At 39.9% G+C, this 15,703-nt stretch overlaps 1 protein-coding gene across 1 annotated transcript in view; it reads left to right on the forward strand.

The window, feature by feature from the left end:
* POLN (DNA polymerase nu) overlaps positions 1 to 15,703 on the forward strand; it is a 587,345-nt gene that overhangs the window by 525,818 nt on the left and 45,824 nt on the right. Inside the window, exon 21 of the mRNA XM_053700310.1 lies at positions 9,652 to 9,734. Coding sequence (XP_053556285.1) covers positions 9,652 to 9,734 — 83 coding nt within the window. The remainder of the gene's footprint in view (positions 1 to 9,651; positions 9,735 to 15,703) is intronic.

Raw genomic sequence — 15,703 nt, forward strand, 5'->3', positions numbered from 1 at the left:
CTATTTAGTAAATATTCTACCTAGTTAAAATAAATACGAACTTGCCTGTAAAATAAAAATAAATCCTAAACTAGCTACAATGTAACTATTAGTTATATTGTAGCTAACTTAGGGTTTATTTTACAGGTAAGTATTTAGTTTTAAATAGGAATAATTTAGTTAATGATAGGAATATTTAGTTAGATTTCTTTTAATTATAATAGGTTTAGGGGTTAATAACTTTAATATAGTGGCGGCGACGTTGGGGCCGGAAGATTAGGGGTTAATAAATGTAGGTAGGTGGCGGCGATGTTAGGGACGGCAGATTAGGGGTTAATAATTAACTAATGTTTGCGAGACTGTTTATTATAGTGACAGCGATGTTGGGGGGCAGATTATGGGTTAATTAGGGGTTAATAAGTGTAGATAGGTTGCGGTGACATTGGGGCGGCAGATTAGGGGTTAATAAATATAATGTAGGTGTCAGCGATGTTGGAGGCAGCAGATTAGGGGTTCATAAATATAATGTAGGTGGTGGCGGTGTTGCATTCGACGGCACCAATATGCTCGCCTAACATCGCGGCCGCGGACCTGAATATGCTCTCCTTATTTATAAAAAAAGCTGTCAAAAAATTGCACACCAAGTACGGGGAGATGAGCAGCGGACTGTTGTTAACTAACAGTCATCGATCTCGCTGCTATTCGGCTTTTTCCAATATTTATTTATACCCAGTCTCTAAACACCGCCACTATACTAAAATGTTTAACCCCTATCCCACCGCTCCTGGACCCCGCCGCAACTAAATAAAGTTATTAACTTTATCCCGCTGCTCCCGGAGCCCACCGCAACTAACTAAATGTATTAACCCCTATCCCTCCGCTCCAAGAGCCCACCGCAACTAAATAAATGTTTTAACCCCTATCCCGCCGCTCCCGGAGCCCACTGCAACTCTAATAAAGTTATTAACCCCTATCCTGCCGCTCCCGGAGCCCACTGCAACTCTAACAAAGTTATTTACCCTTATGCCTCTGCTCCTGGAGCCCACCGCAACTCTAATAAAGTTATTAACCCCTATCCCGCCGCTCCCGGGGCCCACCGCAACTCTATTAAAATTATTAACCCCCACCCCGCTGCTCCCGGAGCTCACTGCAACTCTAATAAAGTTATTAACCCCATCCCCCGCTCCCGGACCCCTCCTTCGCAACTAAATAAATGTATTAACCCCTAAACTCCTGGCCTCCCACATCACTACTACTTACTAAACCTATTAACCCCTAAACTGCCAGCCCCCACATCTCCCTACACTAAATTAAGCTATTAACCCCTAAACCTAACAACCTGCTAACTTTACAATATAATATCCTCATCCCTATCTTATAATAAATTTAAACTTACCTTTAGAATTAAAATAAACTATATTAAACTATTAATTAACTTGCCCTAACCATTATACTACAATTACATTAAACTATATTAAACTATTAATTAACCTTCCCTAACTAGTATACTAACATTACATTAAACTAACAATTAAATTAACTATATTACATATTTAAAAACCTAACCCTACTCAAATTATTTAAATCTACAATAAAGAATTACTACGTTACAAAAAATAACAACTAAGTTACACAAAATAAAAAACACTAAGCTAGACAAAATAAAAAACACTAAGCTACACAAAATAAAAAACACTAAGTTACACAAAATAAAAATAAATTATCAAATATTTAAACTAATTACACCTAATCTAATAGCCCTATCAAAATAAAAAAGCCCCCCCCAAAATAAAAAAACCCTAGCCTACAATAAACTACCAATGGCCCTTAAATGGGTCTTTTGCGTGGCATTGCCCCAAAGAAATCAGCTCTTTTACCTGTAAAATAAAATACAAACACCCCCCCCAACAGCAAAACCCACCACCCACACAACCAACCCCCCCAAATAAAGACCCTGTGTAAAAAACCTAAGCTCCCCATTGTCCTGAAAAGGGCATTTTTATGGGCATTGCCCTGAAAAGGGCATTTAGCTCTTTTTCAACCCAAAGTCCCGAACTTAAAATTAAAATACACCCAATAAACCCTTAAACAAACCTAACACTAACTCCCGAAAATCCACTTACAGTTTTGAAGACCAGACATCCATCCTCATCCAAGTGGCAAAAGTCCTCAGCGAAGCAGGTAGAAGTCTTCATCCAAGCGGGCCGAAGTCTTCATCCAACCGGGCAGAATTCTTCATCCAGACGGCATCTTCTATCTTCAGCCATACAGCGCGGAGCGGCTCCATCTTCAAGACATCCGGCACGGAGCATCCTCTTCTTCTGATGGTCAACAGAGAATGGAGTTTCCTTTAAATGACGTCATCCAAGATGGCATCCCTTACATACCGATTGGCTGATAGCATTCTATTCCAATCAGCCAATAGAATGCAAGCTCAATCCTATTGGCTGATTGGATCAGCCAATAGGATAAAAGCTCAATCCTATTGGATGATTGCAACAGCCAATAGGTTTTTTTCCACCTTAATTCCTATTGGCTGATAGAATTCTATCAGCCAATCGGAATGTAAGGGACGCCATTTTGGATGACGTCATTTAAAGGAAACTTCATTCTATGTTGACCATCGGAAGAAGAGGATGCTCCACGCCGGATGTCTTGAAGATGGAGCCACTCCATTTTATTTTACAGGTAAAAGAGCAGCCAATCGGAATCTAAGGGACGCCATCTTGGATGACGTCACTTAAAGGTATCTTCATTCTGTTTAAGTCGTCGGATGAATAGGATGCTCTGCGTCGGATGTCTTGAAGATGGATCCGCTCCACCCCGGATGGATGAAGATAGAAGATGCCGTCTGGATGAAGACTTCTGCCCGTCTGGAGGACCACTTCTGCCCGGCTTGGATGAAGCCTTCTGCCCGTCTGGAGGACCACTTCGCCCGGCTTGGATGAAGACGTCTCCTGGTAAGTCGATCTTCAGGGGTTAGTGTTAGGTTTTTTTAAGGGTGTATTGGGTGGGTTTTATTTTTTAGATTAGGGTTTGGGCGGCAAAAGAGCTAACTGCCCTTTTAAGGGCAATGCCCATCCAAATGCCCTTTTCAGGGCAATGGGGAGCTTAGTTTTTTTTTAGCTAGTATTTTATTTGGGGGTTGGTTGTGTGGGTGGTGGGTTTTACTGTTGGGGGGGTTGTTTGTATTTTTTTTACAGGTAAAAGAGCTGATTACTTTGGGGCAATGCCCCACAAAAGGCCCTTTTAAGGGCTATTGGTAGTTTAGTTTAGGCTAGGGTTTTTTTTTATTTGGGGGGGGGCTTTTTTATTTTATTAGGGCTATTAGATTAGGTGTAATTAGTTTAAATTTCTGTAATTTCTTTATTATTTTCTGTAATTTAGTGTTTGTTGTTTTTTGTAATTTAGCTAATTTAATTTAATTTAGGTAATTGTATTTAATTTAGTTAATTTATTTAATTATAGTGTAGTGTTAGGTGTTAGTGTAACTTAGATTAGGTTTTATTTTACAGGTAAATTTGTATTTATTTTAGCTAGGTAGTTATTAAATAGTTAATAACTATTTAGTAAATATTCTACCTAGTTAAAATAAATACGAACTTGCCTGTAAAATAAAAATAAATCCTAAACTAGCTACAATGTAACTATTAGTTATATTGTAGCTAACTTAGGGTTTATTTTACAGGTAAGTATTTAGTTTTAAATAGGAATAATTTAGTTAATGATAGGAATATTTAGTTAGATTTCTTTTAATTATAATAGGTTTAGGGGTTAATAACTTTAATATAGTGGCGGCGACGTTGGGGCCGGAAGATTAGGGGTTAATAAATGTAGGTAGGTGGCGGCGATGTTAGGGACGGCAGATTAGGGGTTAATAATTAACTAATGTTTGCGAGACTGTTTATTATAGTGACAGCGATGTTGGGGGGCAGATTATGGGTTAATTAGGGGTTAATAAGTGTAGATAGGTTGCGGTGACATTGGGGCGGCAGATTAGGGGTTAATAAATATAATGTAGGTGTCAGCGATGTTGGAGGCAGCAGATTAGGGGTTCATAAATATAATGTAGGTGGTGGCGGTGTCCGGAGCAGCAGATTAGGGGTTAAAATTGTTATTATGGTGTTTGCGATGCGGGAGGGCCTCAGTTTAAGGGTTAATAGGTAGTTTATGGGTGTTAGTGTACTTTTTAGCACTTTAGTTATGAGTTTTATGTTACGGCGTTGTACCATAAAACTCTTAACTTCTGACTTTTAAATGCGTTAGGGATCTTGACAGGGTAGGGACCTCTTAACGCTGCTTTTTTACCCTAACGCACAACTCGTAATCTAACCGTTAGTGTTTTTTATTTTGTGTAACTTAGTTATTATTTTTTTGTAACTTAGTCATTCTTTATTGTAGATTAAAATAACTTGAGTAGGGTTAGGTTTTTAAATATGTAATATAGTTAATTTAATTGTTAGTTTAATATAATTGTAGGATAATAGTTAGGGTAGGTTAATTAATAGTTTAAAATAGTTTAATGTAGTTTTAGTATAATAGTTAGGGTAGGTTAATTAATAGTTTAATATAGTTTATTTTAATTCTAAAGGTAAGTTTAAATTTATTATAAGATAGGGATGAGTTAATATTTAATGTAAAGTTAGTGGGTTGTTAGGTTTAGTGGTTAATAGCTTAATTTAGTTTATGGCAGGGTGGGGGGCTGGCGGTTTAGGAGTTAATAGGTTTAGTAAGTGGTAGTGATGTGGGAGGCCAGGGGTTTAGGGGTTAATACATTTATTTAGTTGCGGTGGCCTCCGGGAGCGGCGGGATATGGGTTAATATATTTAGTTTGTTGCCGCGGTGTCGGGGAGCGGCGGGATAAGGGTTAATAACATTATGTAGGTGTCGGCGATGTCGGGGCGGCAGATTAGGGGTGTTTAGACTTGGGGCTTAAGTTAGGGTGTTAGGTGTAAACGTAACTTTTATTCTACCATAGAAATCAATGGGATATCTGGCAGCATCGAACATAAGCTTTTGCTGCTTTCAGACCCCATTGATTCCTATGGCATCTGTGGCCTCCAGGGTGGCGGATTGAAAACCAGGTACGCTGGGCCGGAATAGTGGCGAGTGTACCTGTTAGAAGTTTGTTAGCTTGCAAAAGTTGTCCGATAGTGCCGAATTTGTATTCAAAACATCTGTAATGACCTAAGCATCAATCTGTGTCGGACTGAGACCGGCGGATCGTATGTTACGCCACAAATTTCAACTTTTGCTGGTCTGTAGGCTTTGATAAATAAGTTGAATCAGGCTCGCCACAATTACGCTGCGGAATTCCAGCGTATTTGCGGTTGACGGCTTGATAAATAGGCCTCCAAGTGTCTTTCAACTGGATTAGCGATATGGCCGAGGGGTCTCGCCTCTATGGTAGGGTGTTTTTCCGTTGTTTTCATTCCCTTCTCTTCTAGAGTGGGGTTTGGGTTCTCTGGGTTCGGAGTTACCTTAGTACCTGTGGAGTCCTATGGGTCCTTGGTTCTTGCCTTGCAAGGTTTTTTTTTCCCTTCTTGCGTTTCAGGATCCTGAAAGGGGAGCTGCGATGTAGTGTCTGGTTCCTCTGTTCCTGCAGTGGGAGGCTGAGGGTTTGCTCCCTTTGGAGCTTCTGCTATGTGTTGGATTTGATATATGGATACTTAAGGTCTGAGGGTCTTCTTCCCTTGGGAGGTGTTCCTTTTTTTTACGAAGATAGCGTGTAGGGGGTCTCGTACCTGAGCACAATGTCTATCCTGACTCACGGTAGCATGCCGTTTGTAACAGCGTTCTAACCGGGGACTTTGTTCCTTGTTGATCCTTCATTTCTTTTCCAGAAGTCTGGGACTCTTGTCTTCGGTCTTGACTAGCCTTTGGGCTGGGATCGTTATCCTTGAGGGAAGGTTGGGGATCGGTTACTCTATGTAGTGTTGACCGTTTTCTTAGTGTTGGTTCTCTCCTTTGTGGGAAGACTTTGGATGTCCTCCTCTTTTTTTCTGGCATCTGATGATGGGATGGAGTGCTCTTTGGAGCCCGCTATTCAGAGGACTGTAAGCCCTTGGAAGGTTTGCAGTTGGAACCATTTATAGCTTTTTGCTCTGTGATAGTGTAACCAGCTACAGCTAATTGCACTTGTCTGGACGCTAACAAGCTTTAATCGCCTTTAGGTGTTTTGGGTTAGCAATGGGACTCAGCCTTCCTCCTGGAAGCTGGTCATTGAGAGTTCCTGTTCAGGCAGTTTGAGGTTCTTTTGGAGAGCTCTTTTCTAGCTGATGGAATAGTTATCGTCTTTCTGCTGTCTCTGCCTGTCTAGCCTGCAGGTCTGGATATGTTATGGGGCAACAGGGGACTCTTGGTTTTCCTGGAGTACCTTAGGGTATGGTACAGGATTAGGGACATGAGGGTGTTCCTCAAGTACTTTTTGGGACATGTTTACCTGTTTACGGATCCTTTTTCTTCAGTCCTTGTGTTTAGAGGGAGCTCGTCTCCCTGGGCGTTGCTATTGTAAGACAACCATGGGTTGTTCTATAGTTGTTGAGTGGGAAAAGTTCCTTTGGATTTTCCTGGACTCTCTGTTCCCTTTTGGGGGGCAGATGCGGTCCTTGTTTTTTGCCGGCTACCATCTTTTGAGTCGTGACCCGTGGGGCGGACGCCTCGAAGGTTGTGTGGGCCTGAAGAACTCTAGGTCTTAGTGGTCTTTAGTTTGACTTTGCCGGCGGTGTAACTAATGTGCAGTTACCTGGGCTCGGGTTTTCTCCCATGTCGTTTGTACTTAAATTTTAGGGTGTTGAGTAATTCAGGCTGTGGTGCCTTTTGAAGGGGCCGCCTTTTGTACCCACCCATTGTTTGCATTCAGTGTCCTCTAGCTTGGGTATTGTTTTCCCAAAAGTAATGAATGCAGCTGTGGACTCTTCCCGTTTAAGAAGAGGCGGCTGTAATTTTTTTGTTCTTCTCGCACCTTTTTTCACCCGGATATTTATCCTACTGTTCCTTGTTCCCTTGGCAGAATGACTGGGGATGAGGAAAGTGGGGGAGGTATTTTAGCCTTTGGCTGGGGTGTCTTTGCCTCCTCCTGGTGGCCAGGTTCTGTATTTCCCAAAAGTAATGAATGCAGCTGTGGACTCTTCCCTTCAGAAGAAAATAAAAAACATAAATTATGCTTACATGATAATTTAACACATCGAAACACAACATTACAACAAATAACATTTGTGTTTATCACGTGAAACGAAGATACACTAAAACTTTGTGTGTGAGGGGGGAAGCAACAAAACAGCCAAGACATAACAATGGGGTTCAGAGCTGGAGACTTGGCTGGCCATGACAGGGACTTGATCTGGTGGTCCTTCATCCACACCTTGATTGACCTGGCTGTGTGGTATGGAACATTGTCCTGCTGGAGAAACCAATCCTCAGAGTTGGAAGCACGTTTTCTTCAGGATTACCTTGTAAATGGCATGATTGATGCCTACTTCAAAGATAAATATGCTCGCTTCCAGCCTTACTGAAGCACCCCCAGATCATTACCGATCCTCCATCAAATTTCACAGTGGATGTGAGACACTTTGACTTGTACGCCTCTCCAGGTCTTTATCTAACCATTAGACAACCAGCTAAAAATTGGACTCATCAGAGAAGATGACCTTACTCCAGTCCTCTATGGTCCAATCTTTATGGTCTTTTGCAAACATCAGCCTGGCTCATTGCTTTTCATTGATGAAGGTTTTTTTTGTAGCTTTGTGCAACTTCAGCTCTGCCAATAGGAGCTTGTTCCGTGCCATTTGCTTCACCTCAGCTGCCATTTGCCATTCTTTTGTAGGTAATTTGATGTCGTCCTATGGTTTTTAAGTGACATTCAAATAAGTCTGCGGTCATCCCGGCCAGTGGAGAGTCATTTTCGCCCTCTGCCGGTCTGTATATTTGTTGTCCCTAATGCCTAATGCTTGACCTTGTTCTTATGAACCGTGGTCTTTGACATTTTCAGGATGGAAGCAACCTGACACTCACTATTTCCCTCTGCCAGAAAATGCCAAAATTGAACCCTTCTTTTCCTCACTTTTCCTTTGGTAAAATGCTTGTGCAATGCCGCCCCCTGCTCACTGGGGGCCAATCGGCCTCAAGCAGGGGTCCGTCAATCATCTCGATCGTACGACCGCTGCTTCTTAACTTCCGTTTCAGGCGGACCTGAAATGATGGGGCTCTGAAGAAACATCCACTGCTTAATAAATGGACCCCCAAGGCTCTATTTCTGTTTAAATGGAGTGATAGCCAAAAAAGCAAACAATTGACAGTTTTTTTTCTCTGAAAGTCCCGGTACTGAAGGGGTTAAAATTGTATATCCAAATCATGAAAGAAAATGTTGCAGTGTCCCCATTTTAATAATCTGATTTCCTATGTGGAAACATTACTTGGCAGCTTTAGGGATGCTTCTTTTTCACTCATTTATAAGAGCCACTATTTCAATTATCAAACCAGCTTGAATTTTAAGCAATATAGGAGAAAATCTAATTAAAGCACAAAAATAATGAGAAAACAGGCACATCATAAGCGTTTTGCAGAAGTATTTACAGACCATCATAGAAGTAAAAGATAAGTGGCCGAAGCAAAAGTAAGGCATAACAGCTAATTGATTCAGTATTGATGATGACTGCAGATTATTTTTACTTTCCTTCCCAGTAGCTTAAACTTCATAGAAGGGCTGCAGGAATAGGTGATTAGCATTGCCTATATGTGATAAAGCAAATGACATTGTACCTAGTACTGCGCAATGGCTATGGAGAGTAAAACACAGGAATGCCATTAAAATAAATAAAGTAACATTTTATTTTTATATTATGGGGCCGATTTATCAAGGGCCAAATGGCCCCTGATGCCCCTGTTTCCGCATGAGCCTTTAGGCTCGCCGGAAATAGCAGTTATGAAGCAGCGGTCTTAAGACTGCTGCTCCATAACTCGTCCGCTGTCTCTGAGGCTGTGGTCTGCAATCCGCCCTATCCTATAAGATCGGGTTGATTGACACCCCCTGCTAGCAACCGATTGGCTGCAAATCTGCAGAGGGTGGCATTGCACAAGCAGTTTACCAGAATATGCTATCAGCATTCAGCGATGTCTGTTGGACATGATACGCTACAGCATATCATGTTGGACAGACAAGGATAAATCGGTCCCTATGTCTCTACTAATGACATGCTAATAATGCATCCTAAGATTTTGCACTGAAAACTAACTATGCAAATGTAGCCTAGACCATTGTTTCTCAACTGCGGTCCTCAAGTGGTGAAGTAATCAGCTGATTAGTAACATCATGGTTACGGACCTGCTCTCACCCATAAGCTGATTATTTCACCTGTGCACTGGTTCAGCTATAATGAAAACCTGGCCTGTTAGGGGTACTTGAGGACCGCAGTTGAGAAACAATGGCCTAGACTATATTTAAAGGTAACTTTTCATATGTAAAGAAGAATTATAAGAAAAAGCCATACTGTTACATTCACATGACATAAGAACAAACTAAATAAGTTCAGAGCATATGGTGCCTTCACAAATATGTAGTCAGCATGACAGTAAAATCAAAATGTTCCACTCCGATTGGCTTAGTCTGGCATGATTTATAATCTCTCACATATGTAAATATAGATGACTTAGATGTATTGTTGTTTTGAACAGGAGAGATGTAGCCCCTGAGCATATAACGCCTGCAGACCGAGAGCAAGCTAAGCGTGTAGCCTATTCAGTCATTTATGGAGCAGGTATGATTATTACTATTACTACTTATATTACACTTTTATTCATAAAAATATATATTTAAAGGGACAGTAAAGTCAAACATCAATTTTCATATTTTAGGTAGAAAATTTAATTTTAACTAACTTTCCAATTTACTTTTATTATCAAATTTGCTTTGTTCTGCATAGTATCATTTGACAAAGGATACCAAGAGAATGAAGCAAATTAGATAATAAAGTAAATTGGAAAGTTGCTTAAAATTGTATATTCAATCTGAATCATGCCAGCTGCAATGTTTATTTAAATTAGCCCAAGATATAATCCAAGCAACCCTATGTGAGTTGTGACCTTCAGTGAAAAACTTGGAAATGAAAGCATGAGGTGTTTTCAAGGACCTAGTAGAGTACATTAATTAAAAAAAGGTAAAATGTAAAGGCAGGATCCCTATAAAGGCTAGCATATTTATTTGTTTAGGCCGCATTTACCTGGTGGCCGTTAAGGAATTATTATCTACCGTAAACAGTTATTTTTCCCTTTTAGAGTGTATCATTCCTCGTACATTGACTTGATTTTCTCTCTTTGCGCTTTTTGTATCTCATCGCAGTTTAACATTTGCACCTCCAATAGTAATCAATGGTAAACGATAAACTATGATTACCACCGTGTTTGCACTGTACAAAAGTATTGCTTTACCCTGACGAACATTGACCAAAACTTACCACTCACAAAAGCAGACTTTAAGGCACAAAGAGCAGGCAATAGTGTGAAAGTATACTGAATTTACATCCCTTTGTACAGGTAAACATCATTTGTAAGTGTAAAATGAAACATTTGTAATCCAAATTCATCCTGAGAAGTGATAATCTGAATAGCATTTGTATATACTCATGATGGGTATATTAGGCATGTTTGCTCAATGATTATATTTTTTAAAGGGATACTAAACCCAATTTCTTTCTTTTATTATTCAGATAGAGTATGCAATTCTAAGCAACTTTCTAATTTACTCCTATTATCAATTTTTTTTTCTTTCTTTTGTTATCTTTATTCTAAAGAGCAAGAAGGAAAGCTTTAGAGCGGACCATTTTTGGTTCAGACCCTGGATAGCACTTTCTTGTGGCTACATTTAACCATCCAATCAGCAAGCACAACCCAGGTGCTGAACCTAAAATGGGCCAGCTCCAAAGCTTACATTCCTGCTTTTTCGAAATAAAGATACCAAGAGAACGAAGAAAAATTGGTAATAGGAGTAAATTAGAAAGTTGCTTAAAATTGCATGCTCTATCCAAATCATGAAAGAAAACATTTGGGTTTAGTGTCCCTTTAACTTTTAATATTTTCTAACGGCTAGATTTAGAGTTTTGTCGGTAACGACCCGCGTATCTAACGCTGGCTTTTTTCTGGCCGCACCTTTAAAATATCTCTGGTATTGAGAGTCCACAGAATGGCTGCGTTAGGCTCCAAAAAAGGAGCGTAGAGCATATTTAACGCAACTTCAACTCTCGATACCAGAGTTGCTTACGGACGCGGCCAGCCTCAAAAACGTGCTCGTGCACGATTCCCCCATAGGAAACAATGGGGCTGTTTGAGCTGAAAAAAAACCTAACACCTGCAAAAAAGCCGCGTTCAGCTCCTAACGCAGCCCCATTGTTTCCTATGGGGAAACACTTCCTACGTCTGCACCTAACACTCTAACATGTACCCCGAGTCTAAACACCCCTAACCTTACACTTATTAACCCCTATTCTGCCGCCCCCGCTATTGCTGACCCCTGCATATTATTATTAACCCCTAATTTGCCGCTCCGTAAACCGTCGCTACTTACATTATCCCTATGTACCCCTAATCTGCTGCCCCTAACACCGCCGACCCCTATATTATATTTATTAACCCCTAATCTGCCCCCCACAACGTCGCCTCCACCTGCCTACACTTATTAACCCCTAATCTGCCGAGCGGACCGCACCGCTATTATTATAAAGTTATTAACCCCTAATCCGCCTCACTAACCCTATAATAAATAGTATCAACCCCTAATCTGCCCTCCCTAACATCGCCGACACCTAACTTCAATTATTAACCCCTAATCTGCTGACTGGAGCTCACCGCTATTCTAATAAATGTATTAACCCCTAAAGCTAAGTCTAACACTAACACCCCCCTAAGTTAAATATAATTTTAATCTAACGAAATTAATTAACTCTTATTAAATAAATTATTCTTATTTAAAGCTAAATACTTACCTGTAAAATAAATCCTAATATAGCTACAATATAAATTATAATTATATTATAGCTATTTTAGGATTAGTATTTATTTTACAGGTAACTTTGTATTTATTTTAACCAGGTACAATAGCTATTAAATAGTTAAGAACTATTTAATAGCTAAAATAGTTAAAATAATTACAAATTTACCTGTAAAATAAATCCTAACCTAAGTTACAATTAAACCTAACACTACACTATCAATAAATTAATTAAATAAAATACCTATAATTATCTACAATTAAACCTAACACTACACTATCAATAAATAAATTAAATACAATTCCTACAAATAAATACAATGAAATAAACTAACTAAAGTACAAAAAATAAAAAAGAACTAAGTTACAAAAAATAAAAAAATATTTACAAACATTAGAAATATATTACAACAATTTTAAACTAATTACACCTACTCTAAGCCCCCTAATAAAATAACAAAGCCCCCCAAAATAAAAAAATGCCCTACCCTATTCTAAATTAATAAAGTTAAAAGCTCTTTTACCTTACCAGCCCTGAACAGGGCCCTTTGCGGGGCATGCCCCAAGAAGTTCAGCTCTTTTGCCTGTAAAAAAAACATACAATACCCCCCCCAACATTACAACCCACCACCCACATACCCCTAATCTAACCCAAACCTCCCTTAAATAAACCTAACACTAAGCCCCTGAAGATCTCCCTACCTTGAGTCGTCTTCACCCAGCTGAGCCAAATTCTTCATACAAGTGGAGCAAGAAGAGGTCCTCCATCCGGTAGAAGTCTTCATCCAAGCGGGGCAGAAGAGGTCTTCCATCAGATTGAAGTCTTCATCCAAGAGGCATCTTCTATCGTCAACCATCCGGAGTGGAGCGGCAGCATCCTGAAGACCTCCGACGCGGAACATCCATCCTGGCCGACGACTGAACGACGAATGACGGTTCCTTTAAATGACGTCATCCAAGATGGCGTCCCTCGAATTCCGATTGGCTGATAGGATTCTATCAGCCAATCGGAATTAAGGTAGGAATATTCTGATTGGCTGATGGAATCAGCCAATCAGAATCAAGTTCAATCCGATTGGCTGATCCAATCAGCCAATCAGATTGAGCTCGCATTCTATTGGCTGATCGGAACAGCCAATAGAATGCGAGCTCAATCTGATTGGCTGATTGGATCAGCCAATCGGATTGAACTTGATGGAAGACCTCTTCTGCCCCGCTTGGATGAAGACTTCTACCGGATGGAGGACCTCTTCTTGCTCCGCTTGGATGAAGAATTTGGCTCGGCTGGGTGAAGACGACTCAAGGTAGGGAGATCTTCAGGGGCTTAGTGTTAGGTTTATTTAAGGGGGGTTTGGGTTAGATTAGGGGTATGTGGGTGGTGGGTTGTAATGTTGGGGGGGGGTATTGTATGTTTTTTTTTACAGGCAAAAGAGCTGAACTTCTTGGGGCATGCCCCGCAAAGGGCCCTGTTCAGGGCTGGTAAGGTAAAAGAGCTTTGAACTTTAGTCATTTAGAATAGGGTAGGGCATTTTTTTATTTTGGGGGGCTTTGTTATTTTATTAGGGGGCTTAGAGTAGGTGTAATTAGTTTAAAATTGTTGTAATATATTTCTAATTTTTGTAAATATTTTTTTATTTTTTGTAACTTAGTTCTTTTTTATTTTTTGTACTTTAGTTAGTTTATTTCATTGTATTTATTTGTAGGAATTGTATTTAATTTATTTATTGATAGTGTAGTGTTAGGTTTAATTGTAGATAATTATAGGTATTTTATTTAATTAATTTATTGATAGTGTAGTGTTAGGTTTAATTGTAACTTCGGTTAGGATTTATTTTACAGGTAAATTTGTAATTATTTTAACTATTTTAGCTATTAAATAGTTCTTAACTATTTAATAGCTATTGTACCTGGTTAAAATAAATACAAAGTTACCTGTAAAATAAATATTAATCCTAAAATAGCTATAATATAAATATAATTTATATTGTAGCTATATTAGGATTTATTTTACAGGTAAGTATTTAGCTTTAAATAGGAATAATTTATTTAATAAGAGTTAATTAATTTCGTTAGATTAAAATTATATTTAACTTAGGGGGTGTTAGTGTTAGGGTTAGACTTAGCTTTAGGGGTTAATACATTTATTAGAATAGCGGTGAGCTCCAGTCGGCAGATTAGGGGTTAATAATTGAAGTTAGGTGTTGGCGATGTTAGGGAGGGCAGATTAGGGGTTAATACTATTTATTATAGGGTTAGTGAGGCGGATTAGGGGTTAATAACTTTATTATAGTAGCGGTGCGGTCCGCTCGGCAGATTAGGGGTTAATAAGTTTAGGCAGGTGGAGACGACGTTGAGGGGGGCAGATTAGGGGTTAATAAATATAATATAGGGGTCGGCGGTGTTAGGGGCAGCAGATTAGGGGTACATAGCTATAATGTAGGTGGCGGCTCTTTGCGGTCGGCAGATTAGGGGTTAATTATTGTAGGTAGCTGGCTGCGACGTTGTGGGGGGCAGGTTAGGGGTTAATAAATATAATATAGGGGTCGGCGGTGTTAGGGGCAGCAGATTAGGGGTACATAAGTATAACGTAGGTGGCGGTCGGCAGATTAGGGGTTAAAAAAATTTATCGAGTGTCGGGGATGTAGGGGGACCTCGGTTTAGGGGTACATAGGTAGTTTATGGGTGTTAGTGTACTTTAGAGCACAGTAGTTAAGAGCTTTATAAACCGGCGTTAGCCCAGAAAGCTCTTAACTACTGACTTTTTTCTGCGGCTGGAGTTTTGTCGTTAGATTTCTAACGCTCACTTCAGACACGACTCTAAATACAGGAGTTAGAAAGATCCCATTGAAAAGATAGGATACGCAATTGACGTAAGGGGATCTGCGGTATGGAAAAGTCGCGGCTGAAAAGTGAGCGTTAGACCCTTTTTTGAATGATTCCAAATACCGGCGGTAGCCTAAAACCAGCGTTAGGAGCCTCTAATGCTGGTTTTCACGGCTACCGCCAAACTCCAAATCTAGGCCTAAGTTTTTTTTATTTTCTCGTCAGTTTGTGAACATTGTGGGAAATCATTTTCTTTTGAAGAAAGCGTCCTTAACTATTCTTGTTGTGTTATACAGGATTTTCCCAGTTCTCACACTATAAACAATGAAACCTCTAAACGAAGAGGATTTAACTCTTTGGCTGCTAAGCCACTTCTCACCTGGGTGCTAAGCTGGATTTGGGCTTTTTTTTTGTTTTTTACTTTTTTTAAATATATTTATTTTTTACTTTTTTACTTTTTTCCCCAGATCCTCAAGACATATACCATTGGAAAGGTTAGGCGATTACCTTGGGGTCTGTAGCTGCTTAGAGGCCTGAGATACAGGCTTCTAAGCAGCATGCGCCCATTCCCCTATATTGTCCATTGTTCATTTTAAATAAAGTTGCACAGTGATGTCTACAGGTCATCTCCTCTACCTCTGCCTCATTTGTGTGGAACCAAAAGAAACATAGGATCAATGCAGCCAAACTTTCCATGCCGATTGAGGCAGGGGGTCTCAGGTTCTCAAACATCCAATGGTACAACTGGGCGACGTTAGCTAAGCTAGTGCTGGGATGGTTGACTGGATCTGACTATTTTAGCCCCGCTGTGGAATCTGATAGTGCAGCGCCGTTGAATTTAGCCTATCTTCCTCACTCCACCCTATCTGCCCTGCCACACTGTATCTCTCACAATATATTGTTTAGGGACCCGCTGAGGGC

Source organism: Bombina bombina, chromosome 2 (genome assembly GCF_027579735.1).
Source record: "Bombina bombina isolate aBomBom1 chromosome 2, aBomBom1.pri, whole genome shotgun sequence".
Classification (NCBI taxonomy): domain Eukaryota; kingdom Metazoa; phylum Chordata; class Amphibia; order Anura; family Bombinatoridae; genus Bombina; species Bombina bombina.